General features: G+C 39.2%; 1 protein-coding gene across 1 annotated transcript in view; it reads right to left on the bottom strand.

Moving 5' to 3' along the window:
• LOC136874029 (15-hydroxyprostaglandin dehydrogenase [NAD(+)]) overlaps positions 1-26760 on the bottom strand; it is a 57459-nt gene extending 30699 nt beyond the window's left edge. Inside the window, exons 1-2 of the mRNA XM_067147512.2 lie at positions 26602-26760; positions 3300-3426 (exon numbers count right to left, since the gene is read on the bottom strand). Coding sequence (XP_067003613.2) covers positions 3300-3426; positions 26602-26694 — 220 coding nt within the window. The 5' untranslated portion in view covers positions 26695-26760. The remainder of the gene's footprint in view (positions 1-3299; positions 3427-26601) is intronic.
• Between the last annotated feature and the right edge of the window lie 1022 nt (positions 26761-27782).

Below are 27782 nucleotides of genomic sequence, written 5' to 3'. Positions count from 1 at the left end.
GGTTTTTGCATGAGATAAGTCCATACATACCTCAGATATAAATGATCCACAGTTTATAGTTTTGTAAATAATTGGGGATTGATTCTGGATTGATTTTAGAAGCAAGCTGCACAGATGTATCCCATTTTAAAACAATATAGATACAGCTTAATAGTTATCATTGTCCAAACATGAACAAAGTATGGACATTTAGCTAGCTATTTGCTTTACGTCGCACCGACACAGATATGTCTTATGGCGACGATGGGATAGGAAAGGCCTAGGAAGTGGAAGGAAGCAGCCGTGGCCTTAATTAAGGTACAGCCCCGGCATTTGCCTGGTGTGAAAATGGGAAACCACGGAAAACCATCTTCAGGGCTGCCGACAGTGGGGGTCGAACCCACTATCTTCCGATTACTGGATACTGACCGCACTTAAGCGACTGCAGCTATTGAGCTCGGTGTATGAACATTTAGGAAGCAATGTAAAATCTAATTTGCAGAACAGTTAAGCTGAAACTTTTAAGCATGGATATGCTCTGTTCATTCACATTTCTTGGCCATTCACTGGTCTACAGAACCAAGTAACTTCACACGCATTTGTACACACAGAATCTTGCTGAGCAGCATCTTTAGCAGTTCCTATATCAGTTATCTGGACGATGTTCTTGTAGTACAACAAAGACTCCAGTGATAACCAATCAGGACCAAACATCGTGAAACATCACGGACTTTCAACAGAGAGACCTTAACAACTGTTGGTAACAGAGTGGGGGGTAGCACGTTTTTTTATTGCCTTGTACCTTTTGCAGACAGTCCTATAGCATCCTAAGTTAACCCTGTAATGGGCTTCTCTCTTAAGAACATAATGTCCATTGCTGTTTCTTGTAAAGAAAAATCTTTTGCTGGGATTAAATTGAAAGTGCCACTGAGCAGGTGCGCGGTCAACACCAGCTAGTCAGAATGGACAGCTGACAATGGACGAGAACAGGTGAAGCGCAGTAGTATACCACACAGTGCCTTCTCACAGATGTATCTCAGATGTATATGGTTTTTCAAGCGAATACTGGTAGTAACTTTGCTAGTTTTGAAACTAATCCCCAACTTCACCTGCTTTTAACAGCATGATGTACCCGAATATGAACTGTTTTGCAGTGAATGGATTATACAAGACTATTTGGAGGGAACAAAACCAGCAACACCACAATTTTACAATAAAGAGATGTAGCTGCTTTTGCAACTAAACAACTCAATTAATCAGACACAGCTAAAATCCCTACCCAACTGGAAATCAAACCTGGAACCCTCTGATCCTGAAGCCACTAAATTGACCATTCAGCCAAGTAGCCGGATTATCATTGCTAATGTTTATTTGTATTAATGTTTAATCATCCTTTAATCACCTAATATGCGTGTAAAGTGTTTTATGAGTATAGATATACAAAAATATTTTGAGGTGTGAAAAGACACAAAAAGATTACTACACTTAACTTTTCCAGCGACCGCTGCACAAAGGAGAATTACAGTGACGGAGGCTCAAACTTGGTAGTTATTGAAACAGATGAAGACATTGAATCTAAAGTTGAGCTTGAATATGCGAGTGATAGATATAATGATGATGGTGTTATTATGAAGGGATTGTCTGTTGAACATGATGTATGAGAAGGAGCAGTAGTAAATGACAGTTCAGTAGCTAGCAATGTAGGAATACAAAAGAGTAGTGATTTAGATAAAAGTTCCGTCTGAAAATTCTGCTCAACCCTTGGAAGCCCATGAAAAGTTAAACTTTCAAAGGCAATGTTCCTACAGAGAAATGACCAATGAGATATTACTGGTTAGCACCCAAAACTTGGTTGTGCTCTTCAAGGGCTACATGTGATGCACCTTGTATTATTATTACAAATTCTCCCTCCACCTAGTGGCTGGCCAAAGACAAAGAATAGGCAATACAGTGAATATTGATTAAAAGAGAAATAGTTTGTTAAAACATGGGGTTATGTAAGGTGGTTTTGTAACACACCCTCTCTCATATTCAAAGCAGATCAGTTAATTCACACATGGTGTCAGAATGGCATAAGGAAGCTGTAGAAAATTCAGACAATGAGATATACAAGTTAGTGAGTTTGGACAAATGAATAGTTTTGAAAATTAAAATAATAGAACTTATTTATCATTGTTCTGTGCTAGACATAGAAGAAAAATCTGTAGGCTATTTAACTCTTTTTTGAAATTTAGGGGAGAGTCTGGGGACAAGAAACTGGGCAAACATCTTGGAAAGGTACTGTATGTAAAAATGTCTAAATCAGTCATTCTTGATCTGCATTTAGGATTGTCACCCAAGTGGCAGATCCCCTATCAGTAGTTCACCTAAACGTTTCTTACATGATTTCAAAGAACTGGGTCATTTAATAAATTTGATAAATAATTATTCCAGTCCCTTTTTTTCTTCTTATAAACTAATATTTGCCCCAATCTGTCCTCTTGAATTACAACTTCATATTACGATCTTTTGTACCTTTAAAAGCTACACTCAAGCTTATTCATCTGCTAATGCCATTTCATGCCATTTCTTCACAGACAGCTCGGAATATCCTGTTTAGCTGCTCAACTCATTACTCTCAAGTCTTCCCAGCCCAAACATTGCAATATTTTCTTAACAATGCTCTTTTGTGGGCAATCACTCAAATGAAATTGTGCTTTGATGTGAATCTGATATTCTCAGGCCTGATGTGGACATCCGTTGTGAAGTTTACTGAATATATTATTATTATTATTATTATTATTATTATTATTATTATTATTATTATTATTATTATTATTATTATTATTATTATTATTATTATTATTATTAATAAACGCATCTCTTTCTCTTTCTCCGTAGAATCATATGATGTAGAAAAGAAGGGATTTGAGGGACAGGGAGGAGAGTGAAGTTTCTGCTCTTGTTTGAGGTAATTTCTACTAGCTATTTCTCTTTTCATAATTATGTAATTAGAGTTGCTTCATGAATTGCACCCATACCTAACATTTCAAAAACCTCCAATAATTCACAAAATTAACCAGATGTGGCTGAATTCACTGGCCTAGTCGAGAATAAAACGTAGGACCCTTTGTACCATATGTTGCTGTTCTGACCTTTCAGCTATTAATCCAAAGTCCCACTTTTATTTTCAGTTTTGTTAAATCACCATAATAACATGCAGACATTACTGAATAAGTATGAATTAACTAAGTATAGAAGGTTTGGGTGAGACACTGAACAAAAGTTTGAGAATAATAAATGAATACCGGTACAGTTGTGCAGGAACTGCAATACTTTACCTGTAAGTTCATCAGGCTTGGTAACATCTGTCTTGATGAAGATAGCTTTGTCCTTCCCAAACTCATCAGCAATCTCCTTCAAAGTGATCTGCCCTCGACTGTCATCCAGGTCACAGATGGAGACTTTCTACAAATTGAAAATATAAGAGCACATTTTTTTTACATATGATTTACAAAGTTTATTCCACCTACTCAATACTGGACAGTAATTGCAATGTCTATGAATACATTACAATATGTTAATAAGGTACTAGTTTCGACCCTATGTGGGTCATCATCAGCCTAACTAAGATACACTTATGGAAAGATAGTAGTGATTTAGTGACAGTACTGAAAGTTAAAACTATATCTGATATGCTTCTTCTTCTTCATCATCATTATCATCATCATCATCAGCAGCAGCAGCAGCAGCAGCTTAACAGTCCCTTGTCTACCCTTGCCTTCTTAAAACATTGTTCCATTCCTCTCTATTCACAATCAAGATCCTCCAATTTTGAATTCCCATGGTCTGTATGCCATGCCCCACACATTTTTCCCACCCCATCTTAGGTCTTCCGAATTTCCTAATTACTTCTGGCATAGTGTTGAAGATCTTCTGTTATCCTTCAGTGCCCAAACTATTCCAGCCTTTTGACTTTTATTGTTGTTTTGATATCTGGTTTTTTAATCTATACTAATATTATACAGAGGACAAATTTGTTTGTTTGTAACGAATAGACTCAAAAACTACTGAACCGATTTTTAAAATTACTTCACCTATAGAAAGCTACATTGCCAGTGAGTAACATGGGCTGTATTTTATTTTCAAAACAATTTGAGGTGGGGGGCACGGGGGTTGATATAGGCAAAATATCAAATTTGTCGTATAAGGACGAGACAAAGCTCAATTTAATCCTCTTGACGCAAAGAACAAAACTCGGTAAGCCCTATGGGCCCGGAAACCATGTTTTAAGGCCCTAAAACCAACCATTACAGAGATATTGGCACCACACTACCCCTGCTCTAGGAATCGGATAAAGTAATGAACTGCCGTAACCATGGCAATGTCAGCCCTGGGATTCTACAGCAACGAAATTATCTACAATAAATCACAAAAACCTAACATGTTACAGACATGAAAATTGATATTTGGAATCCCCCTTTAAAAATAAAAGAACACAAATATTCGTTTTCAGAAAATCCACTTAAGTGGGGGGAGGGGGTGAAAAGAAGTGAGGAAGGAGTTGAATTATTTATATGAGGATACATATATCTCAAAAAATGAAGATGTTACAGACTTTAAAATTGGTACTTGGAATCTCCTTTAAAAATGAACACACTCTTTTTGGAAAATCCACTTAAGGGGGGGGGGAAGAATAAAAAAGCGGGTACATTTTTAAAATGAGTATCTTCTTCTTCTATCGCTTTACCCACACCTGTGGTGTTGTGGGTGCGAAGTGTGTTGCACATGTGGATTTGACCCTGTTTTACGGCTGGATGCCCTTGCTGACGGCAACCGTATGTGCAGGGATGTAACCTATACTTCTATACTAATATTATAAAGAGGAAAAAATGTATATTTGTTTTTAATGGATAGACTCAAAAACTACTGAACCGATTTTAAAAATTACTTCACCTATAGAAAGTTACATTGCCAGTGAGTAACATGGGCTGTATTTTATTTTCAAAACAATTGGAAGGGGGGGTGACGGGGGGAAATATATAAATATTAAAATAATAGGCTGATATAGGCGAAATTGAATTTGTCGTACAAGGACGAAACAAAGCTCATTTTAAGCCCCTTGACGCAAAGAACAAAACTCGGTAAACCCTTCGGGCCCGATAACCATGTTTTAAGGCCCTAAAACCAACCGTTATGGAGATATTGGAGCCACACTACCCCTGCTCTAGGAATCGGATAAAGAAACGAACGGCCGTAACCAAGGCAACGTCAGCTCCAGGATTCTACAGCAGTACGTTTGGGCATAGCTGCCAACCAAAATTGATACACATATGACTTACTATCTGGAAAAAATAAACTGTTGTGTAAAACGCTCATAGCACTCCTTTGGGCGGGGATGGAAAGGGAGTGAAGTATAAAAATAATAGCCCCGGAGATCTCCGTAGTACAGCGACCAGCGGTTGCCGACAGGCGTCAGGTTAGCATAGTTTAAACTATTTTCTATCAGATCATGGAGTAGTAGGATCACTGATGTTATTAGTGCCGATATTTTGGTCCACTTTTACGATAATTGTAACCATGAAAACAACCTATATACCTACTGTACACAATTGTCAAGATGGTGCTCCCATGACTTGAATAAACTTCTCAAAATTTATACTCAGATTCATTATATGATGTGAGAAATGAGTGACAAGCCCTGAGAATTATAATTCTCAATAATTATAGTAGTTTCTTTTATGCATTGCGAATTTCCTTGATCATTTGTAATAGTTACGAAATGTCGGATCAAACAAATACATTCAATAATATTTATATTTGTGGTACTATCTAGCGGAAGTGTACTTACACTAAACCTGCAGCTTTGTGAAGGGAGCAGGTACATGTAGGTGGGAATGAAGAAAAATCATGGTAGCAAAAGATCTTAGAGGTCGACGCTAATAGAGGTCCCCATGAAGAAAAGAAAAAGAAGATACACAATAATTCCAAACATGACAAATAATTTCTACGTACTTAAGCAAATACACCAGTGATATAAATACCGGTATCTAATGAAGTCAGTCATACCGATAGTATGAGTAACTAAAGCCAGTTTCTGATAACCCGTACGAAGAACGGGTACTTCTGCTAGTAAGTCATAAAGTTTTATCTCTTCCTCCATCTTCCATATTCTTCAACTGGCTTTAATATATTTCTTTCAAATACACTCAGTTGTCTTTCATCACATTTTGGCAATACTCAAGTTTCAGAAGCATAACAGTACCGGTCTCACTAAAAACTTTGTACATTCACATCTTAGTTCTCCTGGTTATTAACTGAGATTTCAGATATTTCCTGCTACCATAAAGGCACCTATTCACAAAAAATTTCCATTTTTGGATGTCAGTACCGACATTAAATTTTGTAATTTACTTCTGATCCAAGGTAGGTGGAACCATGTTCACTTTCAAATTTATTTGAACAATTTCTATATGTCTGGATCAATTCATACAACCCTTAACCAGTATGTCCATTCTGTTGCATGTAGTATGGGTGATCTCTATTAACATGAGAGGGGCGTGATAACCAAGTGGGATAGTCACTTTCTTCTCACCAAGGCAGCCATGATTTGAACTCCAGGCAATACGTGTACTATTTTTGAAATGAAAAAATTATGTTTCTGTTGTTCACATTCCGTAGTCATTAACAAGTGAACAAAATTAACCCAAGTAGGAAGAAGCCTGCCATTTCATAGTATCTCTTTCGGTTTTACTCCTGTTGTTTGTTTCGCGAGTCGGTCAGGGTTCATTCTTTTGATGTAGGCCTATCCATAGAATTTTCCATCAGTGTTTTCTAATTTCGCTGAGAATTGTGTATTGTTTTATTTCCTGTTTGTTTCTAAGTCCGTATTGTTCACCTGTGAGTTTTGGGCCTAGAATTTTCCTTATGGCTTTTCATTCTTTTTGCATGCTTTCTTGTCAAATTAGTGTTTCCGATCCATTTTATTATTATTATTATTATTATTATTATTATTATTATTATTATTATTATTATTATTATTATTATTATTATTATTATTATTATTATTATTATTATTATTATATAATTCGCTGGGGCCATCAAGGACCACGTTAAGTCTTGTTGAATTTGACGCTGAACTTGGCCTCTTTATAGCCCAGATTTCCCTCATTCTTTGATAGTGGGCCTGCTTACGCTCCTCTGTCCTAGCTCGTCTCGGTTTAGCATGTTCGTCAATATTTTCTTGCAGAAGTGATCTCTGTTAAGGGCGTCTTTAGCTGAGATATGTAGCATTTGCAGGTCTTCTTTGGTATTTCTAAATCAGGGAATTGTGGTTTTGGTGTTTGAATCAAAAAAGTTAAAGATCTCCTTAGTTAACTTCTTTCCGTCCATTCTTTTCAGATGACCATAAAATCTTACCCGTCTTTTTCGGATTGTGTCGGTAATTATCTCTGTTTTGCTGTAGACTTCCATGTTGGATCTCTTTTGATGGATTCCATTTCTGTACTTTAATCCGAGGATTCCTCGCACAATTTTGCGCTCTTTTCCTCCAGTTCTTCAAGGAGTCCTTTGTTGACATTTAGAGACAGGGTTTCAGCTGCATATAGAACTACTGGCTTCATAACTGTTTCATAGTGACATATCTTGGTGTTTTGAGAAAGGCATATTTTGTTGTAGATTGTGCAAGATGTTTGGTAGGCTATTTCCAGTTTACGTACTCGCTCCTGAAGTGCTTCTTGGTCCAGTCCATTTTTCATGATGATCTCACCCAGGTATTTGAATTTGTCTACTCGGGTGATGTCCCCGTATTTTGTATGGAGTTTTGGTGGGGCCTCTTTGATGTTAGTTATTACTTCTGTTTTCTCAAGCGATATCTGCAGACCAGATTGTTCGGCAATTTCCTTTAACATTGCGACTTGTGCTCTAGCGGTTTTTACATCATTTGAGAGAATGGCAATATCATTGGCAAATGCTAAGCATTACATGTTACAAATCCCATGTTATGGTCCGTATTGAAATGTACTTATAGTCAAGTACGAATACTAGATTATAAATTCCATCTGTTCAATACATAAGAACATAAGACTATAAATGCCAAGCAGTCTGTAGTGATCCCCTTGGATTTGGTTCCTATTCTTAGTGGACTGTAGTTGGTTTCCTGTAATCTCACCCGCCAGGTTCTGATGATCTTCTCAAGAACGCAGTTGAAGAGTATCTGGGATAGCCCATCACCTTGTCAGACTCCTGTTTTGATGTCAAAGGAATGCGAGAGACATCCGAGGAACTTCACCTTGGATATTGTATTGGTCAGGGTGGCTCTAATTAATGCCAACAGTTTGAAATCAACTCCAAATTCATTTAAGATGTTTAGCAGGACTTCCCGGTCAATGGAGTCGTACGCTTTCTTGAAGTCCACAAAGACAGATACATACTGCTTGGACCATAGTGTACAGTATCTGATGATCGTTTTGAGATTTTGGATCTGTTCGGCTGTTGAGCGACTTTTTCTGAACCCTCCTTGGTATTCACCTATTTGATGTTCAACTTGTGCTTCCAAACGCTCCAAACTGCCTTTCTTCTGTAATGGATGGATCAAAGATATTTTCCAATCTTTTGGTAGGGTCTCCTTACTCCAAATTTCTTCTATTTGCTTTTGCAAGATATCAAGTGATTCCTCTGGGGCATATTTCCATAGTTCTGCTATTACTGAGTATTCCCCCGGCGCTTTGTTATTTTTGAGACGGACAATGTGGCTCTTGATTTCATCTCTGTCAGGTGGTCTGGAATCTGGGTACCTGAGTAAGGGTTCCTTGGTCTCAATGGGGCTTTGCAGTTTAGAGCAATTAAGTAAATTCTTGAAGTAATCTGTCAAAATGCTACAATTTTCTTCATTTGACGTCGCCAGTGTGCCATCCTTTCGTTCAAAGCATAGAGATGATGATTTATAGCCAGTGAGTTTGCATTTGAAGGCTTTGTAATACTATCTGGTTTCATTCTCCCTAAAGTTTTGGTCTATCTTTTCAATGAGAGAATTTTCGTATTTACGTTTCTCAGTTCTGAACACCCTAGCTGCTTGGGCACGTTAGGTTTTGTGGGTTTCCCAATCATTTTCTGATTTCGTAGAGTAGTACTGTTTCCACGCATTGAGTCTTTCTTTGAGGACTGATTCGCAGGTATCATTCCACCAGGCATGCTTTTTGCTTCTCTTGATTTCTGTGACGTCTTTGGTGGCCTCAACAAAGAGACTTTTGGTGTTGTTAAAGTCACAGTCATTTGGTCTAGCCTTCTCCGGGAACTCCTCGACTCTTTGCCTAAGTGTATCATTGTCGAAGAGTGTAATCTGTTTGGTTGTCTTCCTTGTGTTGTCATGAATTGGTTTGAATTTGTTCAGAGACATATAGTGATCTGAGGCCACATTGATGCCTTTCTTCACTTTGACATTCATAATCTCAGGGCTGTTTCTCCTGGAGATTGCAACATGCTCTATTTGGAACACTCCGAGAGTTTGGACGGGAGAACGCCAAGTCATTTGCTTTCTGGGTAGATGGCGAAAGTAGGTCGACATGACCTGCAGATTGTGATTTTCGCAAATGGACACCAGTCTTTTGCCATTGGGGTGGTTCTTTTGTGAGCAGGATAATTTCCTATAAATTTCTTGTACTTCTGTTCACAACCTAGTTGGGCATTGAAGTCACCAAAAAGAAGCTTGACATGGTGTTTGGGAATTTTGTTTAATATTTCATGCAGTAGGTCCCAGAAATGATCAATTATTATTATTATTATTATTATTATTATTATTATTATTATTATTATTATTATTATTATTATTATTATTATTATTATTAATTCCTAGATCCATCTCTGGTAAGATTTAGCATTTAAAGTGCATTATTACTTCTAGAATGGGTGACATGACAGCAGCACTATTCAGGGATCTGAGGTTCATATCCCTACCCTGAAAATGCCTATCCTATGTAGGCCTACAGTTATCCTACACTCATGAAGAAAAAAGGAAGAAGAAACTGCTATAGAATATGATGTATAGATCTAGGTCACCTCTCATTATATTAAACCCAAATTACAATTTCTCCCATGCCGCCCAATTTGATGGGTTCAGTAGTGGCTCAGTCGCTGATATTTGAAGGTGCTCAAATGTGCTAGCATCATGTTGATAGAGGTAGTGTCACATAAAATAATTTGTATGGGTCTCATTGCTTTAAAAAGTGGAGAATTTGAAGGAAGGAACTACATGGAAGGCTTTGAAATGTGGTTGTGGAGAAGAGTAGAGAAAGTGAAGTGGATAGATCAAACGAGGATGTACCAAAAAGGGTAGGAAAGAAGAGAAATCTCATGAGGATGCTAATTAAGAGGAAAATGTCTTGAATGTCACATGCTAGAAAGGAATTAGCTAGAGGAGGTGGAAAGCAAAGGAAGAAGGAACGAGAAGGTTTGAAATGCTAACAGATGTGAAGAAAGGAAGAAGTTATCAACAAATGAAGGAAGATGTTCTAGATCGAGAAAAATGGAGGACATCCAATATTGATTCTTATCTCAGGTCAGTCTAGGACAAGGGAGCGGTAAAAATGAAATGAAATGGCATATGGCTTTTAGTGCCGGGAGTGTCCGAGGACATGTTCAGCTCGCCAGGTACAGGTTGACTTGACTCCCATAGGCGACCTGCGCGTCGTGATGAGGATGAAATGATGGTGAAGACGACACACCCAGTCCCCGTGCCAGAGAAATTAACCAATGATGGTTAAGATTCCCGACCCTGCCAGGAATCAAACCCAGGACCCCTATGGCCAAAGGCCAGCATGCTAACCATACAGCCATGGAGCCGGACAAGGGAGCAGTGATAAGTGTATAGGGATCTGGAAGGCAAATAGGGATGACATTAAAATGTTAGTGTTTGAACTGTTGATGTATTGTAAAGAAAGGAATATAATTAAGTCATTTAATACATATATACTTACCAGATATTGCAATAGGAGTTGAATCATGGCTGGGAAATGATATATTGGATGCAGATATTTTCTCATAGAACTGGAGGTTTATCGTAGAAACAGGATATGAATAGTAGGAGGGTGAGGGTGAGTATTCATTCTGATGAAAGAAGAATTTGTAAGCTATGAAAAAAAAAAAAAAAAAAAAAGAAAGTTGAAAATGACAAACATTAAATTCTAGGTATAAGATTCATTTAGAAATATAATACTCAATTTGATGTTTTTGGACTGTACAGACCTGAAAAGGGTTATACAGATGCTGATTTGGAATTATTTGATAAGATAATCAGCTAGACCCCTATATGGGAAACAATACAGAAGGAATGTTATTATAGCGGGTGATCTCAATTCACCAACTGTCGATTGAGAAGATAAAGTGAATGACAAGAAGCATGAGCAACAAATGGCAAATAAGTTAATCTGGAAAGGACAGCTGAATCAGAAAGTGATGGAAGCAACAAGATGGAAGAATATTCAAGTGCAGGTTAAAAAGAAATAGTTGTGGAAGTAAGGAAAATTTAATCTAGTGAAGAAGTCAGCTATGGCAAGTATGATTGGCAGTCGTACAAATTTTCGTGAAAAATGGAAGGGTACGTATAGGTACCGTACTTCAAGGCAGAAACAGGTTCCAAGAAGGACGTTTCAGGAATTATTAATGAACAAGGGGAGTGTACAGAAGGCAGAATTGTTCAGTCAGAGTATGTAAAGATTGTTGGTTATAAGTATGCTGTAATGTCCAGATAGAGGAGGTGCCTAATACTAAGGAAGTATTGAAATTTACCTATGATAACAAAGACATTTACAATCTTACTATAATTATGTAAAGATGGATGTATGTGTGGGTGTGTTTCTGTAAATGAAACATCTCCTCCTAAACCACGGGAGCAATTTCGACCAAACTTGGTACACTTATGACTTACTATCTGGAGACGAACACTGTGGGGGTAAGCCATCCGTAGCATCCTTAGGGGTGGGGGTCAGGGGGTTTAGGTAAAAAATCTAAAATAGTGTCAAATCCACAGTTCTCAGGGTCGATGAGATGAATAGTAACACTCCTGATTTTTTAGAACTCAAAGTTTAGCCCCCTTTAGCATTGCGAGGGGGAGGGGGAGTGAGATATAAAAATAATCAAAAATAGTGTCGAGTCCATAGTTTTCTGGGTCGTTGGGATGAATAGTAACATTCTGGACATTTTAAAGCCCAAGTTCAGCCCCCTTTGGCATAGGGGGTGGGAAAGGGTGAAAATATAAATTGCCCAAAATGACCCAGATCATGGACGTATGTACGTTCCAGCGTGGCTATCAATCAAAATTTTTACAAGTATGACTTACTACCTGGAAAATATACTGTGGGAGTAAGACGCCCCTAGAACCATTAGGGAAGGGGATGAAAATACACTGAAGAAAATGGAAATAGCAACACCCAGAAGGAGTGGTGCCACATTGCTGCAATTGAACAAGCAGGACGAGTTTTCAGTTGTGATTCGATGATTACACTTTCAGGTCCCTCTGACTGCAAGTTTGGACAACAATCAATACAGGATGTGCCCATCACGAGCTGCAATACATTGATGAATTCGTCGAGGTATGGAGTCAGTAAGGCCCTGGATCGCTTCCTGAGGAATTGTGGTCCATGCTTGCTGCACTGTTCGGGTCAGTTGTTCCAGAGTTGTGGGTGGCTGAGGACGGCTGGCCAGTTGTCGACCCATCATGTCCCACACATGCTCAATAGGACTGAGGTCCGGGGATCTGGCGAGCCATTCTAAGGTTGTGATGTCGTGGAGAGCTTTTCTGGAGATGCGTGCAGTGTGAACCCGGGCATTGTCCTGCTGAAACATCCCATTAGCAATGTTCGCCATCATAGGGGCAACCACTGGATTGAGTACCCTATCAACGTACTGTCGAGCAGTCATAGTGCCCTCAACAAGCACTAATTGTGATTTCACATTAAAGCCAATAGTTCCCCAGACCATAATGCTTGGTGTTGGCCCTGTATGCCTCTCGACAATAAGATCTGGGCGGCCCCTCTCCCCGGTACGTCGGCGTACACGATTCCGGCGATCACTGCGGGCAAGACAGAAGCGCGATTCATCACTAAAGATGGCCCTATGCCATTCGTCGACCCACGTCGATCTTTTTCGACACCAGGCCAGCCTTACACGTCGCTGTTGTGGGGTCAATGGAACACCTTCTGCAGGATACGGGCTCCTAAGCCAGCTGCACGCAGGCAGGTAACGTGGGGTGCCACAGCTGCTTGAATTTGCGCTGCTGTTGCATGGGGTTCCATCCGCGCCATCCGAATGATGCGGCGATCCTCTGTCACAGTTGTCTGTCGCGCTGGGCCTGTGCCGGGTCTACGAGTGTGGGTACCTTCATTTGACCACTGCTGCCATACACGTTGTACCGTAGATGCCTGTCGGCCAGCACGTGCAGCGACAGTCCTTAGCGATAATCCATCCTCACACAGCCCAATTATCCGAGCCCTCTCAAACGGCGACAGTTGTTGATAGCGTGCCCTTCTCTGTCGTCGAGGCATGTTTGACGGGGAACACTTCACTGCACAGACTGCAAGTCAACTACGCTACACCAGAGTCCGTATACTGGAGTTGATTCCTCCGCGACCAATCACGTGGGGAGACCTGTACCAGCAATCCAATGGGTCTGAAACTTTGATCGTTTACATACCTACATGGCATCATTCCATATCTTGAAAATCAACACAAAAGACCAATGTCTTCATGGTGTTGCAATTTCCATTTTCTTAACTGTATATATACTGTGTATATATATATATTAAGGTATAAAGAAAAAAGACAGGCGTGAATTAATGAGACACTTCCAGGCATCTTAGAAACTTAAAACTTGGAACCAGACAAGCTGATGACTTCAGGATCCCTAGAATAGTCGAAAATTCTCAAAATTCTCTGAGGGGACACGCTGGGAGTTTCGAATTTTCATAAGAATGCAGTCGGATACATTTATCCAAAACGATAACCTATAGGTTTCATAGGCTTAAATGTTTCCTGAAAGTCCTCATTTTTAATACCCTCCCCCATATCAAGATGTAACCGTAACCGACGGAAAATTTACGACATGTTTAAACTTTCATTTTTTACCCCCGAAAAATATCGAAATATGGAGGCAATTTTAATGATGGTGCAGACCTCAGTTTCGAGATATTTGGTGGCCAATCGGTAAGTCGTATCACAAAACGGATGGAACAACCTCCGTTCAATTTGGAGTGATCTACAACTTTGGTCCTATGAATTTTTGTTGTATTTCCATCCCTTATACGTTAAATTTGGCTCTATTTCTGGGTTGCACCTATATTTTGCACTTTGTACACGTATAATTGGTGATTTGAATCACTCACAGGAAAGATAGGATCATCAACTTCTACACGAATGTTGGCCTACCCAGTAGCCATATGTGACCCAAATTCTATGTTTGAAACTGTCATATTAGTATCTGAAAAACCGGGCGAGTTGGCCGTGGGCGTAGAGGTGCGCGGCTGTGAGCTTGCATCCGGGAGATAGTAGGTTCGAATCCCACTATCGGCAGCCCTGAAAATGGTTTTCCGTGGTTTCCCATTTTCACACCAGGCAAATGCTGGGGTTGTACCTTAATTAAGGCCACGGCCGCTTCCTTCCAACTCCTAGGCCTTTCCTATCCCATCGTCGCCATAAGACCTAACTGTGTCGGTGCGACGTAAAGCCCCTAGCAAAAAAAAAAAAAGAAAGTATCTGAAAAGTAATTCACTGTGTGAAAACCTTACACAAATTTCACCCTATTCAACTTTTCTAATACAATCTTACCTTTAAATAGGTGATATACGAGAAAATATCATAGGACCAGCCATTTAGATCGTTAAATGAGGCCAGAGGCATCTTATCGTACAATCCGTTTTTAGATATGATTCACCGTTTAGCAGCAGTTACTCTGTAAATGAAGGTAAACATGCATATACACCCGTATGTCAATCATATTTATTCATTGAAGTAGATATGTAGCGATCTAGAAAGGATGTGACTGTCATTGTAATTAATATATTACAAATCGATAGTTATTGTCAGCAGGAGGGCGTCTGCTATTGTAATCAGTACGCCCCACATCGACTTTGACTGGCAGTAGGAATGGGGTCCTCTTCCAACTCCTGTGAACCATTGTAAGTTAATTAATAATTCCCTTCTCGATTTCACTAGCATAAGGCAAGGAAGTGCGCACTTTTTCAAAAATCCTTTACCAGATTCTGTTTGTCAGTAGGCAAAGGTGCCCCCCATTATAAACAAATTTACCCATCTAAAATTTGACTGACGTTACGCATAGTGGCCTGCTATTATAATGTAAACTCACCAACTAGGTGTGACTCGCAGTAAGCTGACTGGCATCATTAAAATGGGCCTGTTATTATATTGATAACAACACAACTCAATTTCAACTGGCAGTAGGGAAGGTGCCTGCCATTATAATAAAAATTCCTCAACTGTAATCTGTCTGAAAGTAGGAAATGAGGCCTGCCGTTAAATGAAAATTCTCAACTCCTTTGTGAATTGCAGTAGACAAGTGGATCTGCCGTTATCATCACAACTTCGCAACTCGCACTTTACATAGGAAACAACGTTTGTGGTCTTCCCTATGCTGTTTCTCGGGTAACGTCAAGAGACGTGCAATTAAAAAAAAAAATCTTATTCACTTCATGTGCAGTATTTTACTTCGATATCCGAATACAATGTAGAATACCGTAGCGAAGCACGGGTACATTTGCTAGTAAGATATAAAAGTTGAAAACTAGAAAAGCAGCTGGAATTGATGATTATTGTGAATTGTTGTTTAAAGGGGCCTAAAATATAAGTCATCAGCCATCTAGAATTGATATATCCGGGGACAATGTGTTTGGATATAGTTCCATATCTGAAGTACTAATTTGATTACTGTATGCATGAAGGAACTATACCGAAAGAATGGAGAGTTGCTAAAGTAGCCCCTGCGTATAAAAGAAAGGGCGATAAACATAAAACCAAAAATTACAGGCCAGTCAGTATGACATGTATTACATGTAGGGAAAGCATTATTTCTGATTATATTATATATGTTTGTAAAATTAGTAACTGGTTCGATAGAAGGAAAGTTTATTCCAGTGAAGCTCAACTTGTAGAATTTCAGCAAGATGTAGCAGATATCTTAAATTTAGGAGGTCAAATGGACAGTACGATGATTGACTAATGCAAGGCATTTGATGTGATGCAACGGGCAAAAATGTGTACAACTGGACTAAACAAAAGAGTGACTGACAATAGAACTGAGGGAATTAGAGTAGGAGAAACATCATCTGATCCCATAATCATTAACAGGGGAATTCCTCATGGCAGTATTAGGCATATTGGACCTCTATGTTTTCATATACAGTGTATAATAGTCTTGATTGTACACCCCACTTAGCAGATACAATGTCTTTATAATTTCTAAATAGTACATAACCAGTGCAAAAGACATGGAGAAGTTATTTCACAAGGTGTTGAGAACTTGATGTTAGCGATCAAAAGTCTCGGTACACCATTTTAAAAGAATATGAGTGATATATGTTGTGTAGTGGCCTATTTGCTTGCAACAGTCTTGTTTGTACACATTAGCTACCTCGTCGCTCGGGAACACTCCTAGCTAGTTGGTGTGTATCTGTGCTGTGCTAGTGTGTATAGTTTCGCAGTTAGTGCACCAGACCGTGTGTTACATAGTCCTAATGGGTAAAATAACAGAGTTAAGTGACGAACTAAAAAATGTAATTGTATCTCTCGGATTGCAAGGGTATTATTTGCGTGAAATTGGACGCAAAGTAAATAAACCTCATTCCACAATACACTATGTGTTGAATAAATTCAGATATAGAGGAACCACGAAGAATTTGCCAAGGAAAGCAAAAGAAAAGATACTGAATAGGCGAGATGAACGTTATATTGTGAAACAAGTAAAACAGAATCCACAATTAAGTGCGCCTAAGATCCGCGTAATGCTGGAAGAAAGTACGAAGAAGAAAATGTCAAATCAGACAATTCGTAGGGTATTGTGGAAATATGATTATCACGGTAGACGACCACGGAAAAGGCCGTTTGTTACTAAGAAAAATCGACAAGCCAGAATGAAATTTTGCAGAGAGTATGAAAACAAGGATTGCACATTCTGGAACAAAGTTATTTGGTCAGATGAGACTAAAATATCTCTATACGGTTCCGATGGAAACAGTTATGTATGGAGAAAAGTTAATACAGCCAATAAACCTGCAAATACGCTACCCACCATAAAACATGGAGGTGGATCAATTATCATTTGGGGGTGCATGTCGTCTTGTGGAGTGGGAAATATAGAAATCATCAGTGGCATCATGGACAGATGGGGTTATTTAAACATTTTAAAGAACAATGTCAAACAGAGTGCAGTAAAAATGGGGTTGGGGTCTTACTACATATTTCAGCAAGACAATGATCCCAAGCACACAGTTGATATTTGCAAGCAGTGGCTGATATGGAACGTACCATCGCAACTGCGAACTCCTGCCCAATCCCCTGACTTGAACCCCATAGAACATTTGTGGGTCGATCTAAAAAGAAGGGTTCATGCAAGGAAACCTCAATCACTAGAACATTTAAGAAGTATAGTCAACGAAGAATGGGGTAAAACCGACCCAAACATATGTGGGAAACTGGTTCATTCGATGCAGCGAAGGTGCAAAGCAGTTCTCAAGGCCAGAGGATACTCATCGGGGTATTAACGAGTGTTTTTGTGTGAACATTTTGCTATCTTCTGTAAGTGTACAAACAAGATTGTTGCATGATGAAACGCCCGGTTTTTGTACATTGCTTGAATTTGTGTTAAATTGTAAGATCACAGATCAGTTTTTTATTATTTACAATGTTTATTAGTGTATCTATTACGATATGGGCAATAAAATACATCATAATAATTGTATACAAAAGTTTAACCGTTATTTCGTTGTAATAAGTTGGTGTACAAACAAGACTGTTATGCACTGTATATATACTAGCTGTTATCCGCGGCTTCGCTCGCGTAGAGTTCGTAATTTGATACGAAAAATAGTTCATCGGTACTGCATTCAGACATTATATGAAAATACCTAAAGTATAAAAACAACAGAAAAACTGAGTTTCATTTAACCCAGAAAGTCTTTGTAAACCACGTTTGTGGTATTGCCTTTTAGAACCAAGATGACCAGGCTACTGGCAGAGCTAACTCTGGAACATATGAGACAGAACTGTGAATGTGAGGAACAGTCCTCTCTCAAGCCGAAAACAAAAAAAATATCCGTTTCTTTATTTTTAAAGGAGATTCCAAATACATATTTCCAAGGCTGTAACATTTTCAGTTTTTGATATATAAGTATCCTCATAAAAATAATCTGACTCCTTTTTTATTTCTCTCTCCTGAAAACAAAAAAATATATCTTCCTTTATTTCAAAAAGGAGATTTCAAATACCAATTTTCACGTCTGTAACATGTTATGTGTTTGAGAAATACTGTAGATATACCAATTTTAAAAATTGATTGGCTTTTTAATTTTTTCACCCCTTAAGTGGATTTTCCGAAAACAATAAGTACGTGTTTCTTTATTTTTAAAGGAGAATCCAAATACCAATTTTCACGTCTGCAGTATATTCGGTTTTTGAGATATAAGTATCCTGATAAAAAGATTTTAACTCCTTAAGTAGAATCCAAATACCAATTATCACGTCTGTAACATCCTCAGGTTTTGAAATATAAGTATTCTTATAAAGATAATTCAACTCATTTTTCTGCTCCCCTCCATTAACACAATTTTCCAACGAAAAAATAGGTCTTTATTCACTTCTAAACGAGATACTTAGTATCAGTTTGCACATCTGTAACATGTTCAGTTTTGAGATATATAAGTGTCTTCATAAAAATTATTCAACCCCTTTTTCGGTCTTTTTTTCATCCCGCTGAAATGGATTTCCCAAAAACAAAAAAATACGTGTTCCTTTATTCTTAAAGGAGATCCCAAAAACCAATTTCCATGTCTGTGTCATACTCAGTATTTTATATATCATTATCCCAATTCAAGGATTCAACCCATTTTGAGTCCATTTTCACCCTCCTCAAGTGGATTTTCCGAAAACAAAATAATACATGCTTCTTTATTTTTGAAGGAGATTCCAAATACTAATTTTCATGTACCGAGCATGTTACGTTTTTTAAATATACTGTAGATATATTCATTTAAAGAATTTATCCATTCTTTCTATTTTTCACCCCCCCAAATTGAATTTTCCGAAAGCAAAAACTATGTTTTTTTAATTTCTAAAAGAGATTGTAAATACCAATTTTCACGTCTGTAACACCTTCGGTTTTTGAGATATAAGTATGCTCATGAAAATAATCCAACTATTTTTTCACGTCTTTTCACTCCCGTAAACTGGCTTTCTCGAAACTAAAAAATGCATGTTTTTAATTTTTAAGGGAGATTCCAATGACAAGCAGTTGCATCCGTAACATGTTAATTTTTTTTAGATATAAATACTGCAGATATACTCATTTTTAAATTCATCCGCTTGTTCAATTCCTTTCACTCCTTAAGTCGCCCGACTCGTTGGCGGAATGGTCAGCCTGCTGGCCATAGGTTCATAGGGTCCCGGGTTCGATTTCCGGGCGGGTCAGGGATTTTTAACCTTCATTGGTTAATTCCATTTACTCGGGGGCTGGGTGTTTGTGCTGTCCCCAATATCCCTGCAACTCACACACCACACATCCTCTACCACAATAACATGCAGTTACCTACACATGGCAAATGCCGCCCACCCACATCGGAGGGTCTGCCTTACAAGGGCTGCACCCGACTAGAAATAGCCACACGAAATTATAAATTATAATAACCCCTTAAGTCGATTTTCCGAAAAAAGCGTTTCTTTACTTTTAGGAGATTCCACATACACATTTTCACGTCTCTAACATGTTAAGTTTATGAGATATACTGTAGACATACTTATTTTTTTAAATCACCTGATTTTTTCAGTAGTTCTACCCCTTAAGTGGATTTTTCTAAAACAAAAAATTCGTGTGCCATTTTTTATAAAAAATGATTCTAAACATCAACTTTTACACTTACAACATGTTAACTTGTTTAGATATACTCACTTTAACAAATCGCCCATTTTTTCTTTTCAAACCCCTCCCCCTTAAGTTTTTCCGAGAACGAAAAATACATTTTTCTTTATTTTTAAAGGATATTCCATGTACCAATTTTCACGTCTGTAACTTCTTCACCTTTTGAGATATAAGTGTCTTCATGAAAAGGATTCAACTCACTTTTCACTTTCTTTTACCCCCCATTACTGGATATTCCGAAAACAAAAAAATGTTAAAATTTACCCTCCTTTTCACCCCCTTAGCGACGGAATAACGAAAAATCCTTTCTTAGTTAACACCTTCACTGTAATGTAAATATAGCCCCAAAATTTCATTCGTTTATGTCCAGTAGTTTTGGCTCGGCGATGATGAATCAGTCAGTCAGCCAGGACATGTTATTTTATGTAGATATAGCTGTTACCCACGGCTTCGCTCGCGAGGATTTCGTAATTTGATTAATTAATTGTTCCTCGGTACTGCACTAAGATATCATCTGGAAATCCCTGAAGTACGTATAAAAACTCACCGAAAAATTACGTTTCATTCGTCCCAGGATCTCTTTGTAAACTACATTTGTGGTACTGCCTTTTGGGGCTAAGATGACCAGGCTACTGGCAGAGTTAAATCTGAAACATAGGCCTACGAAATGGAAATCTATATGTGAAAAGCAGTCCTCTCTCAAGTAAAAAAGAAGTGTTTATTTATTTTCAAAAGAAATTCCAAATGTAAATGTTCACGTCTGTAATATCTTCAGGTTTCGAGATATAAGTATCCACATAAAAAGAATTCAACTTCATTCTTCCATTACTGTTCAATGTAACAAATCAAAATTTCACAGGTTGGTTGCTTTTATATCCTAGATGTTAAATAAGATAGGGTTTAAAACATTCAAATTCTTCCGTATGGGGTTCAAATTAGTGTTAGATCAGAAAATAAATAATCGTTCCCCCAAAACCATATGACGTATGAACTGAGGGCGTATTTTTACAGGTTTAGCTAACAGTGGACTCTCCAAAATGTAAACCTGTGAATAATAACTTTCAGTTTAAAACCGTAGCGAAGCTCGGGTATCTTGATAGTGTTATATATATAGCTCAGTAAAGTACTGGAATCAGAAATAAGGTTTTTTGCGGATAATGTTATACTGAAAAGAGTAATAAATAAGTTACAAGATTGTGAACAAGTGCAAAATGACCTTGACAACGTTGTGAGATTGACAGCAGGCAATGGTATGATGACAAACGGGGTTAAAAGTCGGGTCGTGAGTTTCACTAACAGTTTTAATTACTGCGTTGATGGGGTGAAAGTTCCTTATGGTAAAAACTGTATGTACGTTACCGGTAATACAAAGAATTATCTTCATTTGAGTAATCACGTAAGGAGGAGTTTAAATAAAGGATATAGATCTATGCACACGGTTATGAGCGTATTTAGGGATATAGAAATAAAATGGAGAGGGCATACACGTCTCTGGTAAAATCCCAAGTTCAGTATGGTTTCAGTGTATTGGACTCTCACCAGGATTACTTGTTTCGAGAACTGAACAATCCAAAGAAAAGCGGCTTGATTTGTTCTGGGTGATTTTCGACAAAAGCGTAGCATTACAAAAATGTTGCAAAGTTTGGGCTGGGAAGACTTGGGAGTAAGGAGACGAGCTGCTCGACTAAGTGGTATGTTCCCAACTATCAGTGGAGAGATGGTGATGAATGACATTAGTAGTTGTATAAGTTTGAGTGGTATTTTTAAAACTAGGAAATATCACAATATGAAGATAAAGTTGGAATTCAAGAGGACAAATTGGAGTAAATATTAATTTATAGGAAGATGAGTTAGGAATTGGAATAATTTATAAAGGAAAATGTTCAATAAATTACCAAATTCTTTGCAATTATTTAAGAAAAGTCTAGTTAAACTGCAAAAAGGGAATCGGCCACTTGGATGACAATCCTAAATGCAGATCAAGAATGATTGATTGATTGATTGATTGATTGATTGATTGATTGATTGATTGATTGATTGATTGATTGATTGATTGATTGATTGATTGATTGATTGATTGATTGATTGATTGATTGATGATTTACAGAAGAGGAAAAAATGTATGCGGTAAAAATTTCTGGCACCACGGCATCTTCGAAAGCCGTAAACGTATTTAATGAAACTTAAAATCAATGACATTATTATTATTATTATTATTATTATTATTATTATTATTATTACCTTATATTTGTGAGAAATCCCCGATGAGTTCACAAGGTGCAAGTACGGCGTGGTGACAAGGAGACCCTGGCTGTTGTGTCATGCTCTTGTTTTCATATTTCCCATGATGAACTAATTGTTCTCTTCGCACCCTGTCACCGTTACTTGCCAAGTCTACAGAGCCCATTTTCTCTGTTTAATTACCCTTCCCTTTCTCAACTAGACCGAGTAAATTGGCTGCACGGTGCGCTACTATATTCGAGAGATAATGGTTTCGAACCCCATCATCGGCAGCCTTGATGGTAGCTTTTCCATAGATTCCCATTTTCACACCCGCCTGTGTCTTGACTAAGGCCACAGCCACTTTCTTCCCAATGCTAGCCCCTAACGTATCACATCGTCACCGAAAAACTGAAGTGACGTTAAAGCCCTATCAAAAATTCTCAAGGAGATATATTTTCTCAAAAGACTGGGCATCTTCCTCTATCCCCTACGTGGTAACAGGGGATAATAATCCTCTTGTTTTCTCCCTTTAAACAATAATCACCACCATCATGTCTGGCTCTATGACTGAATGGTCAGTGCCGGGATGAGTGGCACAGACGGTTGAGGCGCTGGCCTTCTCACCCCAACTTAGCAGGTTCGATCCTGACTTAGGCCGGTGGTATTTGGAGGTGCTCAAATACGTCAGCCTCGTGCCGATAGATTTACTGGCACCTAAAAGAACTCCTGCGGGACAAAATAACATTATTATTATTATTATTATTATTATTATTATTATTATTATTATTATTATTATTATTGAATGGTCTGTGTCTTAGCCTTCATTCCTAGTTGATTCCCGGTCAGACTGACAGATTTTTAATATTAAGTTAATTCCCTTGGCTCGCGTACTGAGTACTTCCGTTGTCCCCAATATCCGTGCAACTCTCAGCGCACACAACACTGTAACGTGGAGTTTCCCATACACGGCAGTGGCAGATGCCACACCCACACCCTCATCGGAGAGTCTGCCACACAAGGGCTGCACCAGGTGGCAATAACCATACGAAATTATTATTATTATTATTATTATTATTATTATTATTATTATTATTATTATTATTATTATTATTATTATTATTTCATTTATGTCGTATCGGCCAATTTGGGCCACGTCATTTCAACTGGCTACTTCTGACTTTGATGTCTGCCCATGTCTGTTTGCGTTCTCGGTGTCCGTTATTTTCTCTCCTGCGTCCATGCCTTTCTATAAAATGTTGGCTTGTTTCGGAAACCTGGAACACCAGAACACTTAAGAAGAAAAGTGGGACGCGCTCCTGGCTGTCATTATGTGTGATTCCCACTTCTTCAACGTCTCTATCCACCTCCATGAACCAAGCCCCTTTGGTTTTCTTCTGCTGAAAGAAGGCAATGATGTGGTTGATCAGTCTTGTTGGGTGCATTCATGCCACATGCCCATGTTATTATTATTATTATTATTATTATTATTATTATTATTATTATTATTATTATTATTATTATTATTATTGAAAAAATCCACAGCCTGTTTCCAGTCATTCGACCGGGTCCGGAATGGAATGAATGAAGCCCCCATCTAGCGGCGAGGATAGGAATTATGCCGACTGCCGAAGCCTGTCGCACTCCTCTGGGGCAATGATTGATGAATGAAAGATGAAATGAAATGATATTGGAGAGTGTTGCTGGAATGAAATATGACAGGGAAAACCGGAGTACCCGGAGAAAAACCTGCCCTGCCTCCGCTTTGTCCAGCACAATTCTCACATGAAGTGACTGGAATTTGAACCACGGTACCCAGCTGTGAGAGGCCGCCCGAGCCACGGAAGCTCTCACTATTATTCTTATTATTATTATATCACAATCATTCTACAGGACTAGCGGTCATCAGATGAACTATGTAAGTGCATACTATAGGGAACAATCACTGAAGGTTCATACCCCAAATACGAATATTTTGACAATAATATTACCTACAAATAATACTCAATAAATACAACTCATTTACACTCTCACACATCGAGCTAGAGTGAGATGAGGAATAGTAATGTCGAATTTGCATGACAGGTCATTTGAAGAAATGAAACAGTGACAGAATATTTACCTCGGTAAATAACTGGCTGCTCCCTATGTTAGTGCGGGACCGAGTCCATTGAGGTGGTGACTGTTAGAAGAATCTGGTTATATGGGCTATGGGGTAGCCTATTTAATGCCATTCCTGGGCTGTGATAGCCGAATGGCATTGTTACTAGCTTCTCACTACGGCGACTGCCGTGAACCGCAGCCAGTGCACACGGATATTTGAAATAAAAAGTCATGGATATTCCATCAAATTGTAAGTTCCGTAATCGCGTAATAAACAGTCAGGTAAAACTGTAACTTGCTCTAACGAATTCTTTCTTTTAATAGATTTCAAGGACTAAGGAAGACATTATGGAAGGTTTTTTTTTTTTTTTTGCTATTTCGCTTTACGTCGCACCGACACAGATATGTCTTATGGCGACGATGGGATAGGAAATGCCTAGGAAGTGGAAGGAAGCGGCCGTGGCCTTAATTAAGGTACAGCCCCGGCATTTGCCTGGTGTGAAAATGGGAAACCACGGAAAACCATCTTCAGGGCTGCCGACAGTGGGGCTCGAACCCACTATCTCCCGATTACTGGATACTGGCCGCACTTAAGCGACTGTAGCTATCGAGCTCGGTCATTATGGAAGTAAGCCCCAGTACTACCAAGTGACAGTTTCTTTTAATTAGCAGTGGGCAATATACCTACTTTAATTTTATGTTGTCCGGCTGCATGCATAAATGGTTACCAAATGGTCCAACGGATCTATGGGGTCCCGGGTTCGGTTTCCGATCGGGTGGGAGATTTTAACTTTCATTAGTTAATTCCTACGGCTCGGAGACTGGGTGTTCGTGCCGTCTTCAGCATTAGACTTCATCTTAGGTAGGGCCTTATCCTCACAGATGTGCAAGTCACCTATACGGCGTCAACTCTAAAGACCTGCACCAGGCCTCTCCGGAGGCTGCACGTCACGATTATAAATTTATGTGAAAAGGGGAAAAATGCATTACATTAGCTTTAAGACAACACAAAAGTATTTTTAAAATCATGATAATAATACATCTCGATCTCTTTCATTCGCTAATCATTGATTTTCCCCTGTGGGATGGGGTGGCAGAATAACATTCACAGTATCCCTGCCTGTCGTAAGAAGCGTTTGAAAAGGGGCCCCACGGGCTCTTAAATTGTTTAAGAAAAGACTACAATACTAGATAAACAACTAATAGGCAATCTGCTACCTGGGTGACTGGCCTAAGTTGGTGGATAAACATGGGTTGAAGGGAAGCGTGAGTCACCGCGCACCTCACCCCTCATGCAGTCATCGCAAGAACCTGCTGTCCGGATTCGTGAATTTTGACTCATTAGAATGTTTACTTTAGCTACCAGTTTGTAGTCGTGAGTTTTGATACTATTTGTTACTAATTATAGCCCGTGAGTTTTGAGACGTAACCAGGCCTAATGTTCCCGCTTGACATGGCTGTACTTCCTCTTAAAACAATAATCACTACCACCACCGGACATGAGCAATCCCAGTCAGTCGGAGAATTTTTCAGTTTAAATAGGTACTGGTATTGAAATATATCTTACTACAGTGAAAATCATTATATTATCTTCTTCTTCTCCTTTATCTGTTTACCCTCCAGTGTCGGTTTTTCCCTCGGACTCAGGGAGGGATCCCTCCTCTACAGCCTCAAGGGCAGTGTCCTGGAGCTTCAGACTCTGGGTCGGGAATACAACTGGGGAGGATGACCAGTACCTCGCCCAGGCGGCATCACCTGCTATGCTGAACAGGGGCCTTACCGGGGTTTGGGAAGATTGGAAGGGATAGACAAGGAAGAGGGAAGGAAGCGGCCGTGGCCTTAAGTTAGGTACCATCCCGGCATTTGCCTGGAGGAGAAGTGGGAAACCACGGAAAGCCACTTCCAGGATAACTGAGGTGGGAATCGAACCCACCTCTACTCAGTTGACCTCCCGCGGCTGAGTGGACCACGTTCCAGCCCTCGTACCACTTTTCAAATTTCGTGGCAGAGCCGGGAATCGAACCCTGGCTTCCGAGGGTGGCAGCTAATCACACTAACTACTACACCACAGAGGCGGCTGTTATATTAATCTAACAAATAATTTAATTCATTCATAGGATTTCAAATCCAGGGAAAGGGGTGAGGAGTGATAAGAGGTGAAATTGGTCCGCCGTGGACTGACTAACCTGTAGGCCGTTGCGGAGGAGCTCCTTGACGTACGCTAACCCGATACCTGTGGCGGCTCCTGTGATGAGCGCAATCTTTCCCTTGGGATCCATTCTGAAGCTAGTTCACAACACACGCACTTCAGGCCTTGAGATAGCCAAGACTGGGGAAGAGCTCCCGCTCGCATGCGCTTTTATTCCCCAATTGACGTCACAGTTCTACGCTTCCATGTATCTCCCTCAGCTTGCAGGCCAGGTATAATACTGAGATTATGCAAGCTCTGAGGACCAATTGATAATGATGCTAATCAAAGTACTCAATATTATCCACTTCTTATCTTAGTAACAGATTTTCCTTATTGAGGATGACTCAACAACGCGGTGGTAAGAATGCCTGAGGCTTCACGTCCCAGATACTGTTAATGGTATTCAGGGACGCCGAAGAACTAAATGTTGGTCCACAGGAGTTGCTTTGCGTGCTAGTAACTCTCTCTACCATACTGCCACCTGCCTCTGTGTTAAATGAGAAATTTTTAATTACAGTAGAATAGAATACTCCCATCCCCTAGTTCCGGATCGCGTGAAACTGGAAAGAGAGCATTTATTGCAATCCAAAATATTTGATACATGCATAATTTTCTTACAATTAATTTATATTTCTTTCTTTCTTTCTTTCTTTCTTTCTTTCTTTCTTAATCTTTTCACGCTCCAGGGTTGATTTTTCCCTCGGACTCAGCGAGGTATCCCACCTCCACCGCCTCAAGGACAGTGTCCTAGAGCGTGTGACTTTGGGTCGGGGATACAACTGGGGAGGAGTTCCAGTACCTCGGCCAGGCTGCCGCACTTTCTATGTTGAACAGGGGCCTTGTGGGAGGGGTTTATGGGAAGATTGAAAGGAAAATAAGTTAGGTACCATCCCGGCATTTGCATGGAGGAGAAGTGGGAAACCACGGAAAACAACTTCGAGGATGGCTGAGGTGGCAATCGAACCCTCCTCTATTCATCTGACCTCCCGAAGCTTAGTGAACCCCGTTCCAGCCCTCGTACCACTTTTCAAATTTCGTGACAGAGTCGGGAATCGAACCAGGGCTTCCAGGGGTGGCAGCTAATCACACTAACCACTACACCATAGAGGTGGACTAATTTGTATCTATTACTACCTTGAATATTACAATTGCGCCTACTCACTAATTACACCCGAT

This window comes from Anabrus simplex, chromosome 5 (genome assembly GCF_040414725.1).
Source record: "Anabrus simplex isolate iqAnaSimp1 chromosome 5, ASM4041472v1, whole genome shotgun sequence".
Classification (NCBI taxonomy): Eukaryota; Metazoa; Arthropoda; class Insecta; order Orthoptera; family Tettigoniidae; genus Anabrus; species Anabrus simplex.
This window is presented reverse-complemented; position numbering and strand designations above follow the sequence as displayed.